The sequence below is a fragment of the Setaria italica genome, chromosome III, assembly GCF_000263155.2.
Source record: "Setaria italica strain Yugu1 chromosome III, Setaria_italica_v2.0, whole genome shotgun sequence".
NCBI lineage: Eukaryota > Viridiplantae > Streptophyta > Magnoliopsida > Poales > Poaceae > Setaria > Setaria italica.
Genome location: NC_028452.1, coordinates 47,052,640 through 47,077,795, shown reverse-complemented (window position 1 = coordinate 47,077,795; position 25,156 = coordinate 47,052,640). Strand labels below are relative to the sequence as shown.

Genomic DNA, 25,156 nt, shown 5'->3' with positions numbered 1-25,156 from the left:
ACTCAGCGTGGTCGGAACCAGTAACCGTCCTAGTCGCGGGATCAGGGTCATCAGGCGGTAAAGATCTACTGCGGGGGGAACCAGTGCGTGCGGCTTCGGGGATGGCGCAAGGGGCGCTGGCGGTAGGGATGGTGCAGGGGCCGTGCGGAGGAAGGAGGATGCGGGGGCGTGCGGATGGGTGCGACGGGGGGAGAGAGGGGCAGACAAGCATTCAATAAGGGTAGAGGGTGTCCAAGTACCTTTTAGCCCCCATAAGCAACTCTTTGGTGGCTTATGGACTAAACTTTAGTGGCTAAAGTTTAGGGGCTAAAGTTTAGTCAAATAAGCAGGGGTGTTTGGAGGTTTAGGGGCTAAAATGGACTACTAAACTTCAGCAGGGGCAAACCAAACATCCTTAGTTTCACAAAAACATTTCTATCACATAGGTCAATCAAAGTGCAGAGCAATACTCTTTCTAGCTCACTTTACTTGATGCCCTGTTAAACAGGCGTTGCAAAATGTACAATGGGACTGTTTCAGTCTCATCTCTGTTACTTGTCTCTGATGATTGAATAAAATCTTTAATTATAAAAAAAGTGCAGTGCAGTATCCCGACAAAACTGGCCCATGTACACAGGGGACGTGGACAGAACACGTATCCCCTGGTCAACCTCACATCAAATTGTTTGCTGCGATGTTTTCATGCGCACACAATTGCAAAAGCTGGTGAACAAGTGCAAACACAACTAGTGCGCAAGCAAACAGGAGCATCTTGCCATCTTGGATACTGGTCACTGCCGCACCTCCGGTAGTGTAGGAGCCTAAGGTGGTGGTCGAGACTCGAGAGGGGGAACCCGAGCTCTCTGCTACAGAAGCTAACGTTGAGTGGCCTGAGCTGACGATGCCGGCCTGGACGATCCTCCGGTGGTTGATCCCGCGCTTGCTGCTAGACCAGATTAACATCCACGCTCAACCTCCGCCGCAACGTTCCAACCCAAAAGCTCTGCCAACCCAAGTGCGATCGCCAAACCAAATAGCTACATCCTCGGACGCTCAACATGCCAAGTGAGCTCCATCACCTAGAACACTGCCGATCTCTGACCAATCTAAGCTACCGAACATGTTGTGTACCTTTTCCCTAATGCCTCGCATTCTTACTGCACAACTGAACTGGACATACATCGTGTAAGGCAATGCAAGACTATATGTAAATGTGCATGCTGTTTTTTTTTTCCTTTTCCAAGCTCAACTCTTTGCACCTCTCTATTGTTGTCTGGTTTCTTTCTTGTGTTGCAACGTTTGTTGCGTTTCTATATATGAAGAAGATGTGAATAAACTAGATGAGCAGGTGGTGTATTGATAAGCTTGTCGATCTATTGTGGAAGCAGCTGCATTGCTTCTTAACTGTAAGCACTGAAGTGGAGTTTATACAAGAGACAGGACACAAGAAGTAAAGTAAAACTAAAAAAAAGAAAAGAAAATTGTCGTACACATCTGTACAATGCCACCAATTCGTCAATGGTCATTATACTTTATCTTAGATTGTGCAACTGGACTCGCTCGAACCCGACCAGATTCTTGTTGTTGGTTCTTGGTTAAACTGTTCAATGTAAAATAAACCGAGTAGCGTTCTTCCTGTAGGATTTGAGATTAGCTGCATTTAATCTCTACACGCTCTCTCCCAGCTACTCTAGAGTCAGCCCCAACCTTTCGCTATTTATAGGCTCCGCTGCACCCTTTCAATTAACCCAACAGCTCTACCAACCCAAGTGCGGTCACTGAACCCTCGTTATCTAGAGATCCTGAACAGATGAGAGAGAAACCATAAGAGAAAGACAATACTCTCCACCAAGCTCTAGATCTCTATTTATAGGGAGGAATAGATAGCTATTTTTATTTATTCCATTGGTAAGATCGAGCATTACATATAGATATCTAGATTTTATAAAGAGACCTTTGGACGTTGCAACTAAGTTTTAGATCTTACAAACAAGCTCTTGGGTGTCGCAAATAGGTCCTCGGACCTCTAATTCGTGCCTCTTTCATACACAAAGAGGGGTCCCTGGGTCCCTAGCCTTCGGCAACCTAAGGGGCACCCTCAAAGTGACAAGATCGTACAGACCGGCCAGGTCGTGGCTGGAACACAAAGACAACGAGCTACATCCTTGAACGCCAAACATTCCATGTAAGCTCCAGCACCCGAAACATTATCCATCACCGAACAATATCTATTGAGCATGCTGGGAACCTTTTTCCCAATGCCTCCGATCCTTACCACACGACTGAACTTGAGATACATCGATCGTGTAAGCAGGCAAGCCTATCTGAATAACGTGTGTGCATGTTCTCTTTTTTGTTGTGTCTTTCCAAGCTCTCTTTGCTCTTCCATCCTCGTCTAGTTTCTTTCCCACCATCCTGCTGTGTTGCAATGTTTGGCGCGTTTCTATATATGAAAATGTGAAGAGAGAAACTAGATGAGCAGGTGGTGTACTAATGAGCTTGTGGCAGCAGCTGTAAATGATTCTTAAGTGCCGAGCACTGAAGTGGAGTTTACACAAGAGACAGGACAAGAAGTGAAATAAAAGTGAAAAAGAAAAATATTTTGGGTACACATGTGCACAATGGCACCAATCGGTCGATGGTCATTAGGGAATAGGGATGCAAGTTACAAATATTTTGGGTCAGTAGGACAGGTGTTTATGTGTACACCTTGACCATACTCTGTAGGACAGGTATTATAATGATAGGTGTTGAAATCATAAAAGAAAATAATGGTCTGGAGTTGAGATTTGGTACACGTTCGCATCTGCGGAGTGAGAAACCTAGCAACACCTTCGATGGTAAACTACACAACCTGGACATTGGGATCCATTGCAAATATACTCCCGGATGCTGGGAGAACATGTCCAGCTTCGGTCGTTGATCCAGCACCGCGGATTCGCACCCTGCGCGAGCCAGCCCCATCCTTCACGCTCGACCTCCACCGCACCCTTTCAACCCAACGGCCCTTTGAACAGTGAGATCGTACAGGTCTGGTTGTGACCGGAACACAAATACGACAGGGTACATCCTCCGACGTTGAACACTCTAAGCAGGCTCCAGCGCCCTGAACTTTGTTGATTGCTGAACAATATTATCAAGCATGCCGGTAACTTTGTTTCCCAATGCCTCACATCCATACTGCACAACTGCGCGCGCTAGAGATACTTCGTGTAAGGAACAAGACCATCTTTAAATCCCCATGCGTTTGCTTCTTAATTTTTTGTTGCATTTGTACAAAGCTCAACTCTTTGCTCCCGGATCATGGCCTGGTTTGTTTCCTCTGTTGCTACGCTTGGCGCATTCTATACATGGAGAAGATGTGAAGAGACTAGATAGATGTGCAAGTGGTGTACTGAGAAGCGTGTGGCAGCAGCTGCAATGCTTCTCAACTGCCAAGCAATGAAGTGGGGAGTTTGAGCAGGAGACAAGCCTGAAAGTAAATTGAATTAAAAGTGAAAAAGGAAAATAAATTGTCCGAGTACACATGTGCACGTAAATATTCTATGTCAGAATATCACCTTGACCATACTCTGTTTGACAGCTTTTACAATGACAGGTGTTGAAATCATAAAAGAAAATGATGGGCTGGACTTGATATTTGACACACGTTCGCATTAATTTGGGGAGTTTAGCAACACTTGGGATGATAAGCTACACGACCTGAATATTGGGGTCCATAGCAAAGTGTGTACTACTGGATCGATGCTGGGAGAACATGTATACATTTGCAGGATGTCCAGATAATGGAGAAAGAAAGGGTCAGATTTTCGGAAGAGGCAAACTTGCTACTACGCATCCAATTTCATTATTTCTCTCCTCCATCAACAATTGCATCCTTGCTCCAGCACGTTTACTAGTGTGCCCTTGTTAAAGTCTCCACTTACTTTGGATTACTTTTGTCTGACTCTGTTTGAAGTGTCTTCGGCAGTAATTTATTTCTGATTGGACATTTCTGAGCTGCATCTGCTGTTGCATCTGCTGCAGGTGTCCGGTGGTCTGAATTGATGATGCCAAGTGGGGACAAAGCTCCGGTGGTTGATCCAGTGCTTGCCGCCGACGCATGTTGTGTATGAGCCGAACTCAAACTCCATGTTCGCCCTCCACCACGGTATTCCAACCCAACCCGCGAGATCATGCTGATCGGGCCGTGGGTGCAACACAAACACCATAGGGCGCATCCTCCGACGCTGAGCACTCCAAGTAGGATCTAGCACCCGAAACATTATCTACGACGTACTGACCACAATTTGGCCGACATGGTGAGAGACTTTTTCCCAATACCTCCCATCCTTATTGCACATCTGAGACACGTGGTGCAAGGCAAGACTATCTATCTACAAATGTGCATGCTCTCTTTTTGTTGTGTTTTTCCAAGCTTCACCTCTTTGCTCTCCTTGTCGCCTCGTTTCTTTTTATGCCGTACGAGTTTGTTCCAACTGAAAGACCGTTCACTTGGGCTCGAACCAGGTTCTTGTTACACTGAGTGTTCTTGCTGTAGGATTGGATCGGAGCTTAGTTGCATTCAAGAGATAATGAAGACAACCAATCTTAGATCAACTTATTAGTCATCACAACCGCTGCACGACTGTACCAAATGGGTCGCTGGCTAAACAAAGCAGCAGTTTCCATTGTATCAGGGAGAGTCTACACGTGAGCTGATGCATAGGATGCCTTTTCTTCTTACATCATTTCGCTTATCAGTCGCACCCTGTCCTTGAAGAGCTGCTCATTTTTAGCTGCCTTGCTCAGTTCTTAGGAAACGTAATGCATAGCAAAATCCATCTCACATCCCTAAAAAAGTGAATTTCTTTTTCGCGAGTGCCTAAAAAAAGGATCAATGGTCGTTAGTACTGTAATGCTCTTTTGTATACGAAAGCCCGGTGGATAATTACACTTATGACAGCCTAGCGAGCAAGTTTTTATGACGCCCCATGCCCCAATCACAGAAGATCAATGGTCGTTGGTACTGTAATGCTGCTAAGTGAAAATTCTATTCAAGTTTCATGTCAGTAAATGAATGAAACAGGATTCAAAGAAGCTGTCCTCGTCATCGTTAAAAACTGTCAACTATTCTCGATAAAATGTCCAATTGAGCTCTGGTATGCTGCTTCTACGTGCTGGAGAGAGCGCCGTGCACTCGTTGGTGCCTAGCCGCCTGCGTGGGACTGACCTGAGCTACTGCGTCTCTTGCTAGACAAGGTGGAAGCTTCGGGTGGCTTGAGCTCGCGGTGCGGGATGGGGCGAACCTCTGATGGTTGATCCCGAGCTCGCCGCTTGCATGGGCCGTGGAGGATGTGCCAGACTAAAAATCCATGCTCGACCATTCCAACCCAAAAGCTCTGCCGACCCAAAACGCGGTCGCTGAACCAAACGGCGATCCTGCTGAGCGGAGAGTGGCGGCGACAAAATGATAGCAAGGTACATCCTCTTACGCTCAACGCTCCAGGTAGGCTCCAGCACCCAAGCCATTGCATGTCGCTGACGGCGATGTGATGGATATGGTGGGAGACTTTTTCCCAGTGCCTTCCATCCTTACTGCACAGCTGAACGTCGTGTAGATGCGCATATTGCTATCTTTTTGTTGTGTTTTTCCAAAGCTTCAACTCTTTGTTATCCACTCGTTATCTAGTTTCTCTGTGCGTTGCACTGTTTGCATTGGCATATGTTTCTATATATAAAGAAGAAACTAGATGGGAGAAGAGCTATAAGCAGGTGGTGTGTTGATAAGCTTGTGGCAGTAGCTAGCTACAATACTTCTCAGCTACCGGCCATTGAAGTCGAGATTCTACTGAGAGACACAAGATAGGAAGTAAATTAGAGTGAAAAATAAAAATAAATTGTTTGAGCACATGTGCATGATGCGAGCAACCGATGGTCATTATACTTTGTCCCAAGCATGGTAATTTAGCAGTACGACTTTGTCCTGGCGGCCGACTGTCTAGTGCGTAGATCTAGGCTCTAACCCAGGTCCTCATAGTTCAATGTAAAGGATTTCCTAGCCTATCGTCATCTTAAATTTCCTTAACACCTTCTCCTTAGGCACCTTTTGGAAGCAAGGGGAAGCAAAACTCAGGGATGGAAAAAACCCCACTAAGAACTAAGATGATAATTAAAATTATATCCTCATGGATTACCTACCCAGTAAATTCGGGATCCCAGAGGGATTGGAGTTCCCAAATTAGTGTGATATACTGACTAGTGTTCTTGCTGTAAGATTTGAGCTGAATTGCATTTAGGAAATAGTGACAAATAGAAGTGTAGAACGAAATCTTAGATCAACCTAGTCAAAACCACGGCAGCGACATATAGTGGGTACAGGCTACAGGCCCTTGATGACTATTGCATCCATATGATTGCGATCACAGATGAAGTGTCCAAGTGGATAAAAGCAGCTAGGTACTACACTTCATCAGATTGTCGATTTCTGACCACAATTCCTCGCTCTTCCTCCGATCCTTACTGCATAACTTTTTCCCAATGCCTCCCATTCTTACTTCATGACTCATCTGGAAACATGTTGTGTATGGCAAGACCATCTATATGTAAATGCGCATGCTCTCTTTTTGTTGTATTTTTCCAAGCTTTAACTCTTTGCTCTCCACTCTTTGTTTGGTTTCTTCCTGCGTCGCAGTTGCAATGTTTGCATTGGCGCATTTCTATATATGAAGGAACTAGACGGGAGAAGAGTTATAAGCAGGTGGTGTATTGATAAACTTGTGGCAGCAGCTATAATCCTTCCCAACTGCCAAGCACTGAAAGTCAGGTTTCTACTGGAGATGGGACAGGAAGTAAATTAAAGTGAAAAACGAAAATAAATTGTTTGGGCACATGTACACGATGCGAGCAATCGATGGTCATTATACTTCTTTTATGGGCATGGTAAAGGAGTTTTTCCCGGCGGCAGGCTGTCTACTGTACATGTGTTTTTGTGGTGTGGTGGAGAACCGAGCAATTTAGTTTAAGTTGATAGAGTCCCCAGTTTAAGCTATTGATTTAAAGAGTTTCATACTCTATTATCTTAAAACTTTTTAATGCCTTCTCCTCATATGGTTGACCTTTTTTTGGTAGTGTGATGTATCACACTATCACTATCACCACGCTTCAAACTTCTGAGTGCTGTAGGATTTGACCTTAGCTGCATTTAAGAAATAATGACAACTAGGAGTGTAGAACCAAGTCTTAGACCAACTTTTAGTCACAACAACTACAGCGACCAAATTAAATGGTACAGGCTACAGCCCCTTGACGACGTGTACTGGTAATATTATTGGCATCCGATCAGTGGAATTGCACAAATACGAGCGCATCGATCACTGATGAACTGTCCAAAGTAGATAGACAAGCAGCTACGTGCACTCGGAACACAAATATTTTGAATTCTACAAAACGCACCTAGGAATATCGCATTGATCAATCGATGTCCAGCACTGTATATTGGTGGCGCGGACTCAAACCCCACATCAAGTTGTTTGATGCCACGTTTTCATGCCCAATGTGCACACAATTGCAAAAGCGGATGGGGATCCTTCTGCAGCTAGTCTGAGGAGCAAGGAGATTGGGTGTGGGAGGCGGGAGTAAGTCGCAGAGGTAAGTCGGGAAAAATCGGTTTAAAAACGGGAGATTCCCGTTAAAAAACTTAGCTGACTACACTTGGATTTCCCCTTCCTTTTATCTCCAACCATAAGCACTTGTTAGCAGACAAATATACAGGCATACCTGATGATCCCCTACCTTCTTATACAGCATGTGTAAGCGATCTTTGGTTGCTTTGCCTTCTAACTCCTAATTAACATCTAACGGCCAAATTAACAATCGAGCATGCTATAGTTATCGATCTGTAAAATTTGACTATCAACAATATGCTTAAGTGATTCTATCAAATTTAGGTGTCATATATGTTTAAGGGAACTAGTTTAAATGTCATATGTATTTATGTCAACTTAACAACTTAACATAGATACTTAAACATGTATATGCCATTTTATGTTTAAGTGAAAATAAGTATGACATTGCCATGTGTACAACCAATAACACTTAGCCTATTTAGAAATTGGATTTCTCATTTTCCATGCAATGGTTTGTCAGTGCAAACACTTAAAATGGAATGTATGCACTCTATAGATTATACATGTCGAGTTTGAGGAATTTAAAACTTTATTTGCTAATTAAAATGGAGAACAAAACATGGTTAAATGAGATGCATTTTTGTGCACTTTAACAGCATGGCCAGCCAGCTAGCAAGAGAGTCACGCCAAGCCACCGTGTCATGTTGGTCCCATCGTGCAAGCGTGACTCAAGTATTAAGTATTAATTACGCCATGTCGAAGTTTGGCGTGACCAAAAAGACTACTTCTTATAAATATAGATTGAAATATAGATTGGAAGGAGTTATTTATAAAATTTTAGATTAAAAAGGATTAAAATAAAATAAAAATTCGTGAACAAGAGGGTACAAGTACAGCTAGTGCGCCAGAAGAAGAGTCTTGGATAATGGCTAATGCTGCACCTCCAGTGGTGCAGTGTGCCTAGTGGTGGTCGAGTCATCTGCTACAGGAGCTAACATAGGGTGGCTTGAGCTGACGATCGACTCCGGTCTGGACGATCCTCCAGTACCTGATCTCACTCTCGCTGCTAGACCAAACCTCCATGCTCAACCTCCGCTACACCATTCCAGCCCAAAAGCTCTGCCGACCCAAGTAGCGCCGTTGAACCAAACGGCTGCGGCACCAGCGAGATGGTACCGATCTGGGTGCCTCCGCAGCACGAACTCCTCGCACTACATCCACCGACGCTGAACACTCCAAGTAGGCTCCACCACCGGAACATTGTCCATAGTTGACCATAGTCTATCGAACACGATGTGGACCTGTTTGCCAATGCCTCCCATCCTTACTCCACAACTGAACTGGAGATACGTCGTGTAACAAGGCAATGCAAGACTATCTGATAATGTGCATGCTCTCTTTTTGTTGTGTTTTTCCAAGCTCAACCCTTTGCTCTCTTCTCATCGTATGGTTTCTTTCCTATGCTGACACGTTTGGAGCGTTTCTAACTTTCTATATAGGAAGAAGATGTGAACAAACTAGAAGAGCAGATGGTGTATTGATAAGCTTGTGGGTTGTGGTAGCAGCTGCAATGCTTCTTGAGTGCCAAGCACCGAAGTGGAGTTTATACAAGACACGGGACATGAAGTGAACTAAAGGTGAAAAATGAAAATAACTTGTCAGACTGCATGTGCACAATGACACCAATTGGCCTATGGTCATTACAATTTGTCCAGGGCATGGTAACTTAGGCATACAACTTTTCCCTAGATTGTTCAGCCGGGCTCAAACCTGGGTTATTGTTGGTTCTTGGTTACATTGTTCACTATAGATAAACTGGATAGCGCTCGTGCAGTAGGATTTGAGCTTGGTTACATTTAAGAAATAACGAGAAGTGTACAACAAATCTTAGATCAACTTAGCCACGACCATTGCAGCGATAAAATTAATGGGTTACTGGCTAAACAAAGCAGTAGTTTGCATTATATTTGTTGCATTCGTCTCGTATATACCAGGGCCTTGCTACACGTGAGGGCGAAAGGAAATTCTTAGTTGAGTCTGAAGCGTCTTGGATACCGGCTAATGCCGCACCTCCGGTGGTGCAGTGCGCCTAGGTGGTGGTCCAGAATCTTGCTAATAATCCCCGTGGTCTGCTTAGTTTTATAGCTTAAAAAAGTTTGTTTAGCTTATGGGCCCCCTCAGCTAATCTACACTCAATATACATCAAGCCAAAGCCCAATTATCTGAAGTCAAGCGTTGGGGCTCATCTGTTATCTTCTGGGTTGCAAGGATGCCACCCATTTCTTTCACTTCTTTTTGATATTGTAGAATAATTTTCCAGTCACGAAGAACCAAAATTGATTGAATCTACTATATGCAATGTTTTCATGTGTCTATCGAACACTATGTGGACCTTTTTCCCAATGACTCCCATCCTTACTCCATAACTGAACTGGAGATACGTCGTGTAAGGCAATGCAAGACTATCTATCTGCAAAGTGCATGCTCCCTTTTTTGTTGTGTTTTTCCAAGCTCAAATCTTTGTTGCTTCTCCATTGTTGTCTGATTCTTCTTTCCTATGTTTTGCAACATTTGGTATGTTTCTATATTTATGAAGAAGATGTGAAGAAACTAGACGAGCAAGTGGTGTATTGATAAGCTTGTGGGTTGTGGTACAGCAGCTACAATGCTCCTTAACTGCCAAGCACTGAAGTGGAGTTTATACAAGAGACAAGACAGAGGAGGTAAATTAGAAGTGTGAAAAGAAAAATAAATGTTTGAGTATGCATGTGCTTAATGACACTAATCGAGTGATGGTCATTATAATTTGTCCCACGCATGGTAATTAAGAGTGTGATGTTGTCCTATATTGTTGGGCTCAAAGCCAGGTTCTTGTGGTTCTTGGTATACTGCAAAATAGGCTTAGTAGCGTTCTTGCCGTACGATTTGAGCTTATTAGTATCATCTAAGAAATATAATGACAAGTACAAGTGTAGAACCAATGATCTTAGGTCAACATTAGAGTGTACTCCCTCCGTCCCATGAAGAGTATCCTTTTAGGTTTATCCTATGTCAAATTGTATTAAGTTCGATCAAGTTTACAATGAAAAGTATCAATATTTATGATACTAAATAGGTATGCTACGAAAATATATATCATAAGGAATCTAATAAAACTGTTAGGCATCAAAAGCATTGATATATTTTTATATAAACTTGGTCAAACATAAGATGATTTGACTTAGGACAAAAGTAAAAGGACACTCTTTGTGGGACAGAGTGAGTAGTCACGACCAATATCCCGACGAACAAATTAATGGGTTGCTGTCCTAATCAATGCAGTAGTTTACATTATATCTATAATTTGTTGCGTTCATCTCATATCAGGGCTTCACTAGCTAGAAGTGTGAAAGTGTATTGTAAGGGTTTTATTGCATTATTACCAAGATTGATAAATCAGTTCTAGTTTACGATAGCCACAACTGAAAAAGCGGATCTTGGCCCCCGCGTCGCCCCTAAGGTGACTCAGGTGGCGGCATCTGCAGTGCCGCCAGGGGCTCCTCCGACCACCTTTCTTGGTCCTGCCGCCATCGGAGTTCAACGTCGGAAGCCCGGCCAGAGGCAAGGAGGGCGGCGGCCGGGATCTCTTTTGTGAGATAGGTGATCAGGGGCAGCCCGGGCGGACCGCCGCCGCATGTGGCTCGAGCGGACAGACACCACCCCTACAGCCCTTCCCCACGGGCGCAACGATGGTGAGGCCTCCCCCGCATGAGGGCGGCAGGGCGGCGACGGCCCGTGGTAGGGCGGTGGCGCACAGGAGCCGCTGCAGGTTTGGATCTTCACCTCCGGTGGCCGCCGCTGTGGGGGCGCTCGAGGATGAGGTCAAGTCTGGCATCACACGAAAGGATGGTCATCACGTACGGATCATGGCAGCTTGTGCTCCTCCCATTGCTAACGCCCCTTCTGGTCATCTTCCGGTGGGGAGCAACGCCCTTTCTGGTCGTCTTCCGTGGGGGGAAAAGGATGTCCTTTCGGTCGCCCACCGTGTTAGGTGTCCGTCGTGCTGATTCTTCACTTGGTTGGTGAGGTGGTCGTGCGAATGAATCTGCTCAACCTTACTAGGGGAGGATGGCTGGTCGGTTGCTGATGGCACAGTGTGAACTCTAGTAATTACATTCACGAACGTCATGCTTGCAACAGGTGCTCAGGACCTCGCCATGTGGCATGTGTGGTATGGGACACATTTCATCCACAGCAGGTTTTAGGTATTTCAGCCTCCAATGATCGGTGGTGGCGTGGTATGGGACGCGTTTCGTCGACCCTTGGGGCTATGTTGTGGTGGGCTAGGGTGCGATAGCCAAAGTCATGCTAGCCTTAGCAAAAGTTGTGGTGGGCTAGGGTGACGATGCCTTTGGGCATTGTTTTCCCTCTTGAGGGCGCCGTCAATTTGTCTCAAGCCCACCATCACTAAGTCTCCGGTGAAAACTTTGTCCTAGCGGGCGGCGGCAGCTGCAACTATCATTGTTTCCTCGGTGGAGGCGTCGTTTCGGAGATTTTGAGTGGTGGAGTACTTCGTGCAGGTATTGTGGTTGCCAAACTCGGATCCTTCAACAGCTACTGGTATCTTGCTTATCCCTACTGAAGTGTGGATGGTTTTGATGTGGTCTTGAGTTTGTGGTCAGAGTGTCAAAACAGCAAACAGAGTTGCTTCTCTTCTTCGTCGTTGGATTGGCTCATGCTTTGGTTTTGATTTCCCATACGGAGGAGAAGTCGGTTCATTTGAAGGAGACCTTACAAAACAAGACGTATATGGAGATTAATGAAGTAGCTCGGTAGAGTTTTTGAGTTGTATTTTCCTTATTTTGTTATTTCTCGTTGGTACATCAAATCTTCTAATGTTTTGGCTACATATTCTTTTGGAACATGTGCCACTCTGTAATCTTTGTGGTCTGATGCATTTTTTAAAAAGAATGTCTAAAGCTGGAATATAATCTTCCATTATTAAAAAAAATTACCAAGACTGAGAACTTGGAAACTGAGTTTGCTGAATGTCATATATAAGGATGAAACTCCTCTCTCATGTCATGAAACTCCACCTTCCTCTCTCCTCATAATGAACTTGCCAAGTTAGCAAAATTGCTAATGTGGCATATAATTTAATTCTCATGAAACTCTGAAACTCTTATACGAAACTCCATTGAGATTGGCATAAGTTGGATTGAGGCCTAGGATGCTTTCTCTTCTTGCACAATTTCACTTATCCTTCACATCATCCAAAAAGAGACATTATTCTTAGCTGCCTTTCTCAATTCTTATGAAAGCTAATGCACAACAAAATCCATCTGGAATTCCTAAAAAAGAAGAATGACATGTCTAAAGCAGGGGCAGATCCAACTCTTGGACATAGGAGAGCTCCTCTTCTCCTTCTTCTTCCTTCATCCTCTCCTTGTCTTGTTCTTCCTCTTCATCCATGTCTAAAAATTTTAGTGGGACTTTGGGGGCACTCCATGGTATCCATGAGGGTAGGGCCTCCATCCCCCACTCTGGATCTCACACCTGCTGAAGCTATAACATATATACTAATAATTACACATAAGAAAAGTTACTAAAACAAGTAATTGCTTGCTGCCTTTCTTTATCTTTTAGCCGAGATGATCCGTGGATCTGCAGATGTTTTTCCCCACGCTTCCTATTCCCATAATGCATCCAGAAAGTGGAGGAAGATGAAAATGGCATGGAAACTCCATTGCTAAACCTCTTCATACTGCTTTGTCATCCTGAGAAACACAAGAATTTTTTGTTGCCTGACTTTTGACCTCTGTTCCCTCTTTCCGTTTTCACGATTTGGACGCTTAAATAAGGAAGACGGCAAAGATGCGGTGCATGCATTGAATGTGATGGTAGCAGCTTGCGTGCGTTCATAAGAAGATTATCTGAACATGTCAGTGAAGGAGGAATACTAATTTCGCGAGAAAGAACAGGAGCCTAAGAACTCCTTATAAACCTTGGCTGTATATATCGACTATGTAGATATAGTTGGTTGGATTTTATCATTTATCTAAAAAAGAGATGCACACCTCTCTGGGCACAATTTTTGTGGCAAAAATAAACACCCTGCCTTTTATATCCGCTTACTTTTCTTTGTTCACTGTATGACTTAAGAAACGGTACGATCAGAGTCTTGAAGATAAGAAAGAGATTAGAAGAATGCCATTGCTACGCATCAGCGGTCTCATAGGTCGCCTCATGCAGTGCCACGTAAGATTTTTGATGATGTGGAGGAGAGAGAAAGAGGTCGTTGTTGCGTGAAACAACTGACTCATGAGCTAAATTTTAGGACTACAAGACAACTCAACAACCATTGTACGAGTTGTTAGTGACATGCAACTCATAATATTTCTTTTTTCATGTACACAAATTAAAGAATTATATAGCTCTAGTAGACAACTTATAAGACAACCCATTGTACGGGTTGTCTGTTGAGTCGTCTTAAGATTACGTGTCAATGCTGTCAATGCATAAGACCACATATTAGATGATACCAATGTACTTGTCCTTAGATAAAATCTAAGACAACAAATGGTAATATACCAGCAGTAAGGAAGGGCCACAAACCCATCATTATGCCATATGTAATCAATTATGCATCTCACTAATTAAACTCCTGAACCCAATTACCAGTCATCACGTTGGTGCATGCTCATGAGTTGCAAAAGGGACTGACCATACTCTGTCTGACAGCAATTATAATGACAGATCGTCGAAATCATGAAAGAAAGTGTTGGGCTGTACTTGAGATTTGATACACTATCGAATTTACAGAGTGAGAAACCTAGCAACACTTACGATGGCGAGCTCAACCGAAGCAAAACCTTACATTCATATCCGTAGCTCCTCTAGATGGCATAGGCAAAGAATCTACGCTACCGGCCTGCTCCGTTGTACCGTTCAGGACAAGCTGCTCAGCAGTAGTAAGCCCAAAGCAAAAGGCTGAATTTTTTTTCAGATGAAAGCAGAAAAGGTTGTTTATTTCGTGACGTTAATCCTTTCGCGCCTGACTAAAAGGAAAAATAAAAGGAGGAGGGGCCAATGGCCCTGGTACAGCGGCGAAGAGAAGCGATTCTCAAATAAACTGCACAAAAATGGAAAAAGCAATTATTTAAGAAGCGGGTTTGATCCATCTTCTGCGTTTTAGAACAAATGAAAGCGGTGGGAAAAAGCGCGACCCGAAAAAGCTGCAAAAAAGTGCACCGTTGGCTACTAGTTTCAGCTTATTTTGACCATAAATAAAATTTAATATGTTGCAAACAGGGCCAATGCATTACGGTTCACGGCTTCACTGCCTCCTCAGCAGCAATGTGAAAGCAACACAGAACTACTCCCTCTATCCTAAATTACTATTCGTTTTGATTTTTCTAGATACAATAGTTTTGATATGGATGTCCAGATACGTAGCAAAAGTTATATATTTAGAAAAGTCAAAACGAGTACTAATTTGGGACGGAGGGAGCAGTGAACAGGGGCCATTAGGGACACAAACGGGTACCTAATGGGTATTTTATACAGTATTTTCTTCTTCTAAATTGTTTTATTCGACTTATGTGTTTTGTAATCTAGATTAGTTCTTTTGATGAGTTGGGTCGTCACAATCCGAAACAAATTAAGGGCCTGCTCGTTTGACGGCAGATCTTGAGCTTTACTGAAAAGTGGTTGCTTATTTTTTTCTGAAAAGTTAACACTAACTTTTAGAAGATGTGTTTAGTTTTATAAAAAGATAGTAAAACTGAGCTTTCCAGCTTTTTTTTTAGCTTCCAGCTTTTCGAAAACTACACGAAAAGTTTAATTTGAACTTCTACTTTTTCACGCTGAGAAACTACCACGAAACTCAAATAAATAGGACCTAGAGCTACTTCAACAGGGAGGGAGAGAGGACTACTTCAGTTTGCTGGGACGAGACGCCGTGTTAATTTTCCGATCATATTCCTGAACTGTGGGCGCCAAGGTCGCTTCGATGGTGTAGCAACTACCCCGTGAGACCACACCAATTCAAAGCAAAGCTTTATCAAAAAGAAAAAAAAAAGCAATGCAAAGAGACGCTAGCTACTGTTGCGGATAAGTTTTTGCCGGAGGTAGAGCCAGACAGGCATATGTTCTTGTCAGTGAAAGCATGCAGTTGTGTGCTGCAGATTCGACGCGTGCTTGCCTCCTGTTGACGTGCCGTGCTAAGGTGCCCATGCAGACACGTAATAAACTGATCTCCCACGTGCTAAATTTTAACACATGTCACATCGAATGTTTGATACTAATTAGAAATATTAAATATAGTTTAATTACAAAACTAATTACACAGATGGAGTCTAATTCGTAAGACGAATCTATTAAGCCTAATTAGTCCATGATTTGACAATGTAGTGCTACGGTAACTATTTGCTAATGGGGGATTAATTAGCCTTAATGGATTCGTCTCGCGAATTAGCTCAGGGGTTCCACAATTAGTTCTATAATTAGTTCATATTTAGTCCTCCTAATTAGCATCTGAACATCCGATATGACACATCTAAAATTTAGCAACTTCTATCCAAACACCCTTAAAATCATCATGCAGTTTCAGGTGGGTGTGGTCTGTTGGCTATCCATTTTTGTTGGGAACCTCTAGTTCAGAGGTCTCTTGATGATAAAACTCAGAAATCACAAGCCTCGATCCATGCATTGTTGTACCGTTTTCCAAGAAAAATGATTAGCAGTAGTGAACTGTAAAACCCGAAGCAAAAGATGAGCTTTTTCCAGATGAAAATAAAAAGTTTTTCCTTTTAAGCTGTGACGTTAAATCTTTAATTTTTCACCTTAATGAAAGGAAAAGAGAAGAGATCGATCAATTAGTGTAAACTTTATTCGTTTGATTTTTTCTCCCAAAAGACGAAACCAATACTTCTGTTATTATAATCATCCATGCACTTTTGATAGTTTACGTGAAGTATTTCCTTATAATATCATTTTGATAGCCTTTGTGAATGTTGTGATTGCGATTACTTGATGAAATGGGATTGATTCCCCTACAGTTTACATGCCCGTGCCCCTCTCAGCAACCTCCCCAAAAGTCCAATCTCCCTTTTTTTTTTCCCTAAGCTGAAGGCTGAAGCATCAGCAATCACCAATCTGGTGATCTGAGCCCGGTCCAACTTTTGCAGCTACACAAGTCCAAGGAAAAAAAGATACAATTTTATATCATCACCTATCTAGCTCCCTCGGATGGAATATGCTGCCTTAGATCAGTTAAATATGTGCACATCATGCACTAGCATACCTTGCTATTTGTTTTTTTTTTAAATAATACCTTGCTATTCGGGTGTTGGGCAAGCCGTAAGCACGTGATATGATGCTCCCTGTTGAGTAGTCGCTACCTCTCTTGGGCTCTGTTGTGCCGCAGCCGTCCATTGGAAATTCGGAATTCCATGGGTAGGGCAGGGTCAAAATGAGGCGGGGGATATATATGATATACTGTAATTGATAAGGGTGTGATCCGGCAACAAGACAAGGAGGGGCCTATCAAGGGTTATGTTGCAAACAGTGGTTTCCATGGCTATGATGCCTTTTTTATCATGAATGAACAGTGGAACCTGTTGATGTAGGTCTATCTGCCTTTAGTTTAGCGGCTGGCCTGGGCACCCGCAATAGTTCTAGCAAGATAGCTGATGTCCACATAGGATGTAGTAATTTCTATAGATCATCCACACCCAATAGTCTTACTGTAATATTAATTTCATGTGGGTCTTATGCTCCAAGGTTTATCCTCTCCTCACGCCTCTTCTCTCTCCGACTCTCCCATGGTCATGGTGTCACGGTCAACACTGCCCCTGCTCCAGCTACCACTTCGGCTCCCGCGCCGCCCATGGCCAATGGCGTTGTGGCTGGTCCCTACCATGCGCCACCCCTCATCTCCACGCCACCGCACCTCGTCCTAGGCCGGAGCCCGCCTGTCCTCCCCTCGCCCGCGCCGGCCGCCACCCACACCTCTGTTAGCAACACCACCCCCTCCTCTCCCGGCCGGCGGCCACCCGTCCTCTCCTGCGATGCGCACAGGCAGGCCATGCCCCGACCTCCCTCCTCCCCACGTCGCACGCCTCCGCCTCCACACCCACTGGCCACCCCCCTGCTCCTTCCCCGTGGCGCCGAGTTCAAGCTCCGCCCAGGCCGCCTCGCCCTTGGCGGTGCCCGCAACTGCGGTCTCTGCTCTTCTCCCATAGCGTCGTTACCGAGCCCACTCGCTCCGCCTCGCCTCCGCCCACCATCTTCGTTGTCGTCTCCTCCTCCGGCACCGCTCGTCCTCACCGACCTGTTACGCGTCGGCAGACAACTGCAGTCCCTCCGGCCCGCAACGGCGCCACTGAGACCATGCCCAAGCTCGCGCTGCTTCTCTCGTCGGCCTTCCCTCCTCCGCGGTGGCCTGGCTGCGCTCCGCTATGCCCTTGCACTGCTGCACGACGGCAGACCGGCCACCCCGTGCCTGGCTGGCCTCTACCTCCTCATCCCCACTCCCTCCCCGCGCCGAGCACAGGCCATCGCCGTGCCTGCTCGCGCCAGTGGCCGCGCCTCCTCCCGCGAGTCGCGACCGTCGCAGGACGTTGCGGCGCCCCTGTCCCCCACCGCGTCCACGGCGACAAGGTGCAGCCCGTCCTCCACTCCTCCTCGCCGGTGACCTGGTGCGCTCGTCGTCCCGCCTCGCGCTACCGTCGACGCCTTGTCTCGTCTTGCGGCACTGGTCATGCCCAGCGGAGGAGCCGAGAGACTGCCGGAACGCAAGATCGTGGTGGAGAGATGACCGAAGAAGAGAGAAGATGGAATTGATTAGTGAGCACCTGTTGGGGCCTACTTAGCACGGGGATGCGTGCTAGCAGCCCTTGCCAGCTCTAGCGGCGGCACCTTCTCTCTTCTCGCTTCTCTCTCCTATATGGCTCCCTTGTAGAGAGCTTAACGGCACCATTGCGTGGCGGGTACCCTACTGAGCACGCTGATCAATGCCTAATGAGCAGGGTTGTACGAACGTAGCTCATGTGAAAAAATGACTTTAGGGGGTGTTTGGATACCCCATGCTAAAGTTTAGCACATGTCACATCGGATGTTTGGATGCTAATTAGGAGTATTAAACATAGGTTAATTACAAAACTAATTACACAGATGGAGTCTAATTCGCGAGACGAATCTATTAAACCTAATTAGTCCATGATTTGACAATGTAGTGCTACAGTAACCATTTGCTAATGATGGATTAATTAGGCTTAATAGATTCATCTCGCGAAATAGCATAGGGGTTCTGCAATTAGCTTTATAATTAACTCATGTTTAGTCCTTCTAATTAGTATTCGAACATCCGATGTGACACTGCTAAAGTTTAGCACCTAGTATCCAAACACCCTTAGTTTGGGTGTTGCTTTTTTAGAGGATTTGGGTATTGCTATAACTACAAGTCCACCACCAGCTACAGTTTGTGTGGTCACGGGTACGTGGTACTTCCACAATTCCCACTATTCTACCACTTTATTCTTAGTTGTCCCTTCATCAAATCTTTCTTTTTGGCGCTTTCGTTTTCCCCCCTCAAAAGCGACGGCTAACAATCCATCGACGCTTCGAAAACGCCACTTGGTACTTCTCCACAAAGCTACATGATATTTGTGAGTTTTTTTTTCACCGTGTACGTCTGAAACTGCAACACCCTTTTCTAGTTGCACGGATATTGACGGCGATGTAGCAGTCTCCGTTGTTAACCGATCGAGTTTACCTGCCAACACGTACAATTTTTTTATACATTTTCTTTCCAAGGAGAACCCTTTTTTCTTCTTCTAAAAAAAAGTTTTTTTTAATTTATTTTCTATCCAAAGAAAACCGTTTCTTCTTCCGTCAGCCGTAAATTGTCCTGGTAGAATTAGAAAACGGAGCACAATTTTACTACGAAACAAACATACTTATATATTTATATATATAATAACTATAGCAAAGTCAAGATTAAACTTTAGCCCTGTCACATCGGATGTTTGAAAACATAGGCTAATTATAAAACTAATTGCACAACCCTTAGGCTAACTCACAAGACGAATCTATTAAACCTAATTAGTCCATGATTTGACAATGTGGTGCTATAGTAACCATTCGCTAATGATGAATTAATTAGGCTTAATAGATTCGTCACGTGATTTAGCTTGGAGCTTCTGCTATTAGTTTTGTAATTAGCTCATGTTTAATTCTTCTAATTAGCATTCGAATATCCGATAGGACAAGGTTAAAGTTTAGCTCCTGTCTCCCGAGGACCATCTAAAACTATATAAGAGTAAGTCCCAAAAGAGACAAGGGGGATTACGAGTTGAACAGCGATAGAGAGGTGAGAGCATCCAGGAAGCGAGGCGGGCACGTGACAACCACGAGCCTTACCCGTCGCCCGCGTCGCGAACTCGCGGAACGCATCTCGATGGCCGCCGCCCCCGCCGGCGCCGGGGACGGCGCCTCCGCGGCCAGGGCCGTCAAGGAGGAGGAAGAGGCGCGCGCGCTCCTCCCCGCCCCCGCGCCGGCCGGCTACGGCGACGAGGAGGAGGAGGAGGACCTCGAGGAGCGCGCGTACGAGGCGGCGGAGAAGGTCATCGTGTGCATCTCGGACGGGCCGGACCTGGAGAGCAGCGGCTGCGACGACGCGGCCCTCTGCTCCTCGTCCGGGGCGGCGCCGCCCTTCTCGTGGCGGAAGCTCTGGCTCTTCACGGGCCCCGGGTTCCTGATGAGCATCGCGTTCCTGGACCCGGGCAACCTCGAGGGGGACCTCCAGGCGGGCGCCGTCGCCGGGGACACGCTGCTGTGGCTGCTCATGTGGGCCACCGCCATGGGCCTCCTCGTGCAGCTCCTCGCCGCGCGCCTCGGGGTCGCCACGGGCCGGCACCTCGCCGAGCTCTGCCGGGACGAGTACCCCGACTGGGCGCGCCGCGCGCTCTGGCTCATGGCCGAGGTCGCCATGGTGGGGGCCGACATCCAGGAGGTCATCGGAAGCGCCATCGCCATCAAGATCCTCAGCAGAGGGTACCTGCCGCTCTGGGCCGGCGTCGTCATCACCTCCTTGGATTGGTGAGTTCCCAATTCTCATTTTGTTTGTTCTGCTCGGTTGCAGTTCTTGATGGCAATTGGTACTGAATCAAAGTATATTTCCAAAAGATTGGAGCTTTTTTTTCTTTGGGAAAAAAGATTAGTTTGACCGGCATTGGAGAATTCGTCACAAATGGAGATTTTTCCAATGAAAATAAAAAATGCAGCTTTTAGACTTAGTCGTTGCTACTGCAGTCTGAAGTTGGAAATTGGATCATTAGGAGGGAGGATTATGGCGAAATTTTGGTTAGAGCGAAAGTATTAGATCTCAGGTAGCTAGATCTTTCAGAGAATAATTGTTTTCCGTACTTCTCAATTTTGAGGAATGTTTCAATTTTTTGAGGTAAGGTTCACCATTGACGTGCACCTCTGATCCACTTTGAATTCATTATGTCCTGGTGTAGGAAGTCTCGACCTTTCAGTTTCACTGTGGGTTCTAACCTTTAGGTTTCGACTTTGATATTTGTTTTGGACTTCCTACCAAAGAGAACCTTTTGGACTGCAAAAAAGTATTAGAGGAATTTGTTGTAGTGTTGCCCTAAATTGCTGGTGGTCAAGTTGTTATTTTATATGAAGATATGCTTCACACCCCCCCCCCCCCCCCCAGTTTGTTTTTTGAGAAATATTCCCCCCTAGTGGGTTTTATTTTTAAATCCAGTGCCAAGTTTAAAGTTTCCCACTACTGATACTCAATTATGTGGTTGTTTTCTGTTAATCCACTTTAGCCTCCCATGTTAGATCTCCTCCAAATAAATGGTGTTCTTTTCTCTAGAAAAGTCAGTGTTATGATAAGCTTGTCTTTTCTTGTTGTTGGTTGTCTTGGAAGTTTGTATAATATTAACTTGAGAAGTGTTGTGCTGACTCTTTCACAATGAACTGATGCTGCTGACAGCTAGATATCATATCCTATTTCACAACAGCTGGAAGAATACTACATGGATGTGACAACTGACATGTGAATACCTGCTACTTTGTTAGTGCTCGATACTCATGCAACACTTTGATTGGACCTTGGGCCTTTGCTGCTTCTGACAAAAGTTTGAGGCGCTTTGATGTGAAAATTTTTTTAACCTTGTCCCAGTGTTTTGTGGATAGTTATGCTATGAATAGACCAAAAATTGGCAGTCATTGCTTTGCTTATAAAGTGGCATACACGTCTATCCAAATGGTCACAAGCTCGCTATTAATTAATGTTGTCTGTGTGAATTTCTGCCTTGTGTTTTGCTCTGGAGGATGATAACTTCAATATACTTAAGCACAAAAATTAAGTGCTTACAGATATGTAAATGTTGTTATTTGGATCGTGACTTACCTCTTCGTTACCTTTTGTCAGCTTTATTTTTCTTTCGCTGGAAAACTATGGGGTGAGGAAACTAGAAGCTGTATTTGCATTTTTAATTGCAACTATGGCCATCGCCTTTGCATGGATGTTCACGGACACTAAGCCCAACATGAAAGACTTGTTAGTTGGTAAGGATCTCACTTACCTGCCTTTGATGCTGCAAATTATATCGTGTATATTTTTGTCCATTGATCACGCATAATTTTTAATGTCAGGTATTTTGGTTCCAAAGTTGAGCTCAAGGACAATAAGACAAGCAGTTGGGGTTGTTGGCTGTGTTATCATGCCCCACAATGTGTTTCTTCATTCAGCACTCGTGCAATCGAGGAAAATAGATCAAAATAAGGAATATCAAGTCCGTGAAGCATTGAGATACTATTCAATAGAGTCAACTATAGCATTAGCTGTCTCCTTCATGATAAATCTCTTTGTCACAACAGTTTTTGCAAAAGGATTCTATGGCAGTAAGGAAGCTGGTAATATTGGCCTTGAAAATGCTGGACAGTATCTACAAGAGAAGTTTGGTGGAGGATTTTTTCCTATCCTCTACATTTGGGGGATTGGGCTATTAGCAGCTGGGCAGAGTAGTACAATAACAGGAACTTATGCCGGGCAGTTTATAATGGGCGGATTTCTTAATTTGAGGTTAAAAAAATGGGTCAGGGCATTGATCACCAGAAGCTTTGCAATTGTGCCCACTATAGTTGTTGCTTTGTTCTTCAACACATCTGATTCTGCACTGGATGTTTTAAATGAGTGGCTCAATGTGCTCCAATCAATTCAGATTCCTTTTGCACTCATTCCACTCATAACCTTGGTTTCGAAGGAGCAAGTTATGGGAATCTTCAAAATAGGCCCTAATACCCAAGTAAGTAATCATGAACTTGGTACCTATTACAGTCCATTTTTTTAACCATATTGTGCACTTTCTGTCCTATATTTTTGTACTTTTGTGACATGGTCCATGCATGCTGAACCTAGAATCGATGGTGTATGGGTTTGATACGGTGCTACTTTGTGATTAATCAAACTAGTAATAACTGATATTCCCATCACACAAACTGGTTGTGTTCTTGGTAGTGCCAGATTGCCTATTTTGCTGCAGAAATCTCATTGCTTCACACTTGGACAGAATACCCATCCACACAAAACTTTGATCTGGTCCATTGATCAAACTATGAAACAGATAGATAGTAGAGTTCTATTATATCATTTTGGTTGAGAAAAAAAATCATCTTGATCACATTCCCACCTGATTATGAGCTGGTCCATTTATCAAACAGTATTGTGCTGACTTTGTCATTTTATTGCGCATGTTAAATTTTAAACTGATATTGTCCTCACACAGCTTCAACGTTCTTACGCAGGCTGTAACCTGGACTGTGGCCACACTACTGATCACTATCAACGGCTACCTCTTGATGGATTTCTTCTCTTCTGAAATTCGAGGCCCATTATCCGGCGCACTCCTCTGCGTGGCAGTCCTCATTTATGCTTCATTTGTACTGTACCTCATCCTTCGGGGCACGGAGCTGTCGGAGAAGATTGCCAAAGGGATTCGCAACACTTTTTCATGACAAAGGTGGCCAGTTTTGCGCTTTTACACATTGACAACAAGCGTTTCGGGGGATAGACTGACGTATAGAGAGATACCACCAGACCTAGTCTGGTGACTGCGGACTGGATATTACAGCACACCAGTGTACAGTGACTGTATGAAAGGGCCGTCTGTTGCTGCGAGGAACTGCAAGCCTGCGGCAGCTGCCCGTTGCACCTGTTGAACAGCATGCTGACTGCGTCAGGCCGCCGGAAGTAACACAGAGAGATAAAGTGAATTGCTGATGTTGAACTTGAACATTCAGGGACGATCGGGTTTCTTTGCAAACAATTCTTTTTCAGTGACCATACGAAAAGAGGGCAATGGTAATTGAAGACCTGAAAGTAATGTGTTCCGTTTGTACATGGGAGTGCGTGCTGCACCATTTTTTCCTCTGGTTTTGAATTTATGGGTTAGTTCAGTTTAATCAGTTTTTTAGGTTCAGTAAACTGATCAAGTTATGCTAACGTCGTATATAAGTACAACCTACTTAGGGAAACCATTAGCCATTGGGTTAACCTTTTCAGAGGAAGTAAAGCATTAAACGAGAGGGTGTCACACCCCGTTGCCGCCGGCGGTGATGATCGGGACCTGAGGACCAAGCTCACCGTGGATAGCTTCGTGAGGAAGACGACCGATAAATGAGATAACTCCGATTCAATTTTCTCATCTCCCCATTATAGCATCACCTAGTACAGCAAAAGCTCACCAAAGACTGTTTAACTAGAAAAAATATTGTCAACATTTTTAAAAAAAAGTTGGACCAACATTTCTTCGAAAAAGTTGAACCAACATTTATTCGAAAAAAGTTGAGCCAAACATTTCTTTAGAAAAAGTTGAATTCAACATTTTTCGGAAAAAAGTTGCACCAATATTTTTTTCAAAAATGTTGATCCAACATTTTTTTCAACCATCTTCCCTGGCTCCGATGGCAGGCGGCCGGCGAGCTCGCACAGGGGCTGCGGTGGTGTGGGGAGGCGCGCTAGCACGGGAAGGTAGTAGGGCTGGGCGGCGGTGGCGGCACGGGCCCCACGTGAGGGGCGGCGGCGTAGGCAGGGGAGGGAGGGAGGGAGGCTAGGGTTTGAGTTCAATTGGATCTGATGGATCTTATTTCTCGCACGAATTTCAAACATTGAAAAGTAACACCAATAAAATCTTGAAAAGTAACACCAATAAAATCTTCCGGAAGATGGATAGGATTTCCGTTTCAACAGAGCTTGGTTTCTTGAGCTGGCTGGGCCTTGGTATTAGCACAGGGCCCATAGCACAACCATACCGATCTGGGTCAGAGCCCAGGTGTTACAGCAACGAGTTTTGAAAAGGGAGCTAGCCCATCATTGTAGCAGTTCCGGGTTAGAAGCCGATAGGCCTGCTGGGTGTGCTGAGTTTGGTAACTTTAAAGTCCATTAGGCTCAAATACTAAGAGTAACTTTAACTATTTCCTAAAATGTTTTTCCCTAAAACTATATATTGAGGTTCTTAAAAAAACATTCCCTAAAAATATATCAACCCACAGCAATTCTCCAATAACTA

The 25,156-nt window shown here is 44.6% G+C and overlaps 1 protein-coding gene across 1 annotated transcript; it reads left to right on the top strand.

The window, feature by feature from the left end:
- Positions 1–19,925: 19,925 nt before the first annotated feature.
- On the top strand, positions 19,926–24,067 carry LOC101764036 (metal transporter Nramp6). The gene is made up of 4 exons (XM_004962946.2): positions 19,926–20,666; positions 22,018–22,154; positions 22,242–22,894; positions 23,394–24,067. Exons 1-4 carry the CDS (start codon positions 20,026–20,028, stop codon positions 23,601–23,603), a joined length of 1,641 nt encoding a protein of 546 aa, XP_004963003.1. The 5' UTR covers positions 19,926–20,025; the 3' UTR covers positions 23,604–24,067.
- The last annotated feature ends 1,089 nt before the right edge of the window (positions 24,068–25,156 follow it).

Bases quoted from the DNA above. Each gene is read 5' to 3' on its own strand.
- LOC101764036 (XM_004962946.2), top strand. From the start codon at position 20,026: ATGGCCGCCGCCCCCGCCGGCGCCGGGGACGGCGCCTCCGCGGCCAGG. The intron at 20,667-22,017 runs GTGAGTTCCCAA...ACCTTTTGTCAG, and splicing joins GTCATCACCTCCTTGGATTG to CTTTATTTTTCTTTCGCTGG. The intron at 22,155-22,241 runs GTAAGGATCTCA...TTTTAATGTCAG, and splicing joins CATGAAAGACTTGTTAGTTG to GTATTTTGGTTCCAAAGTTG.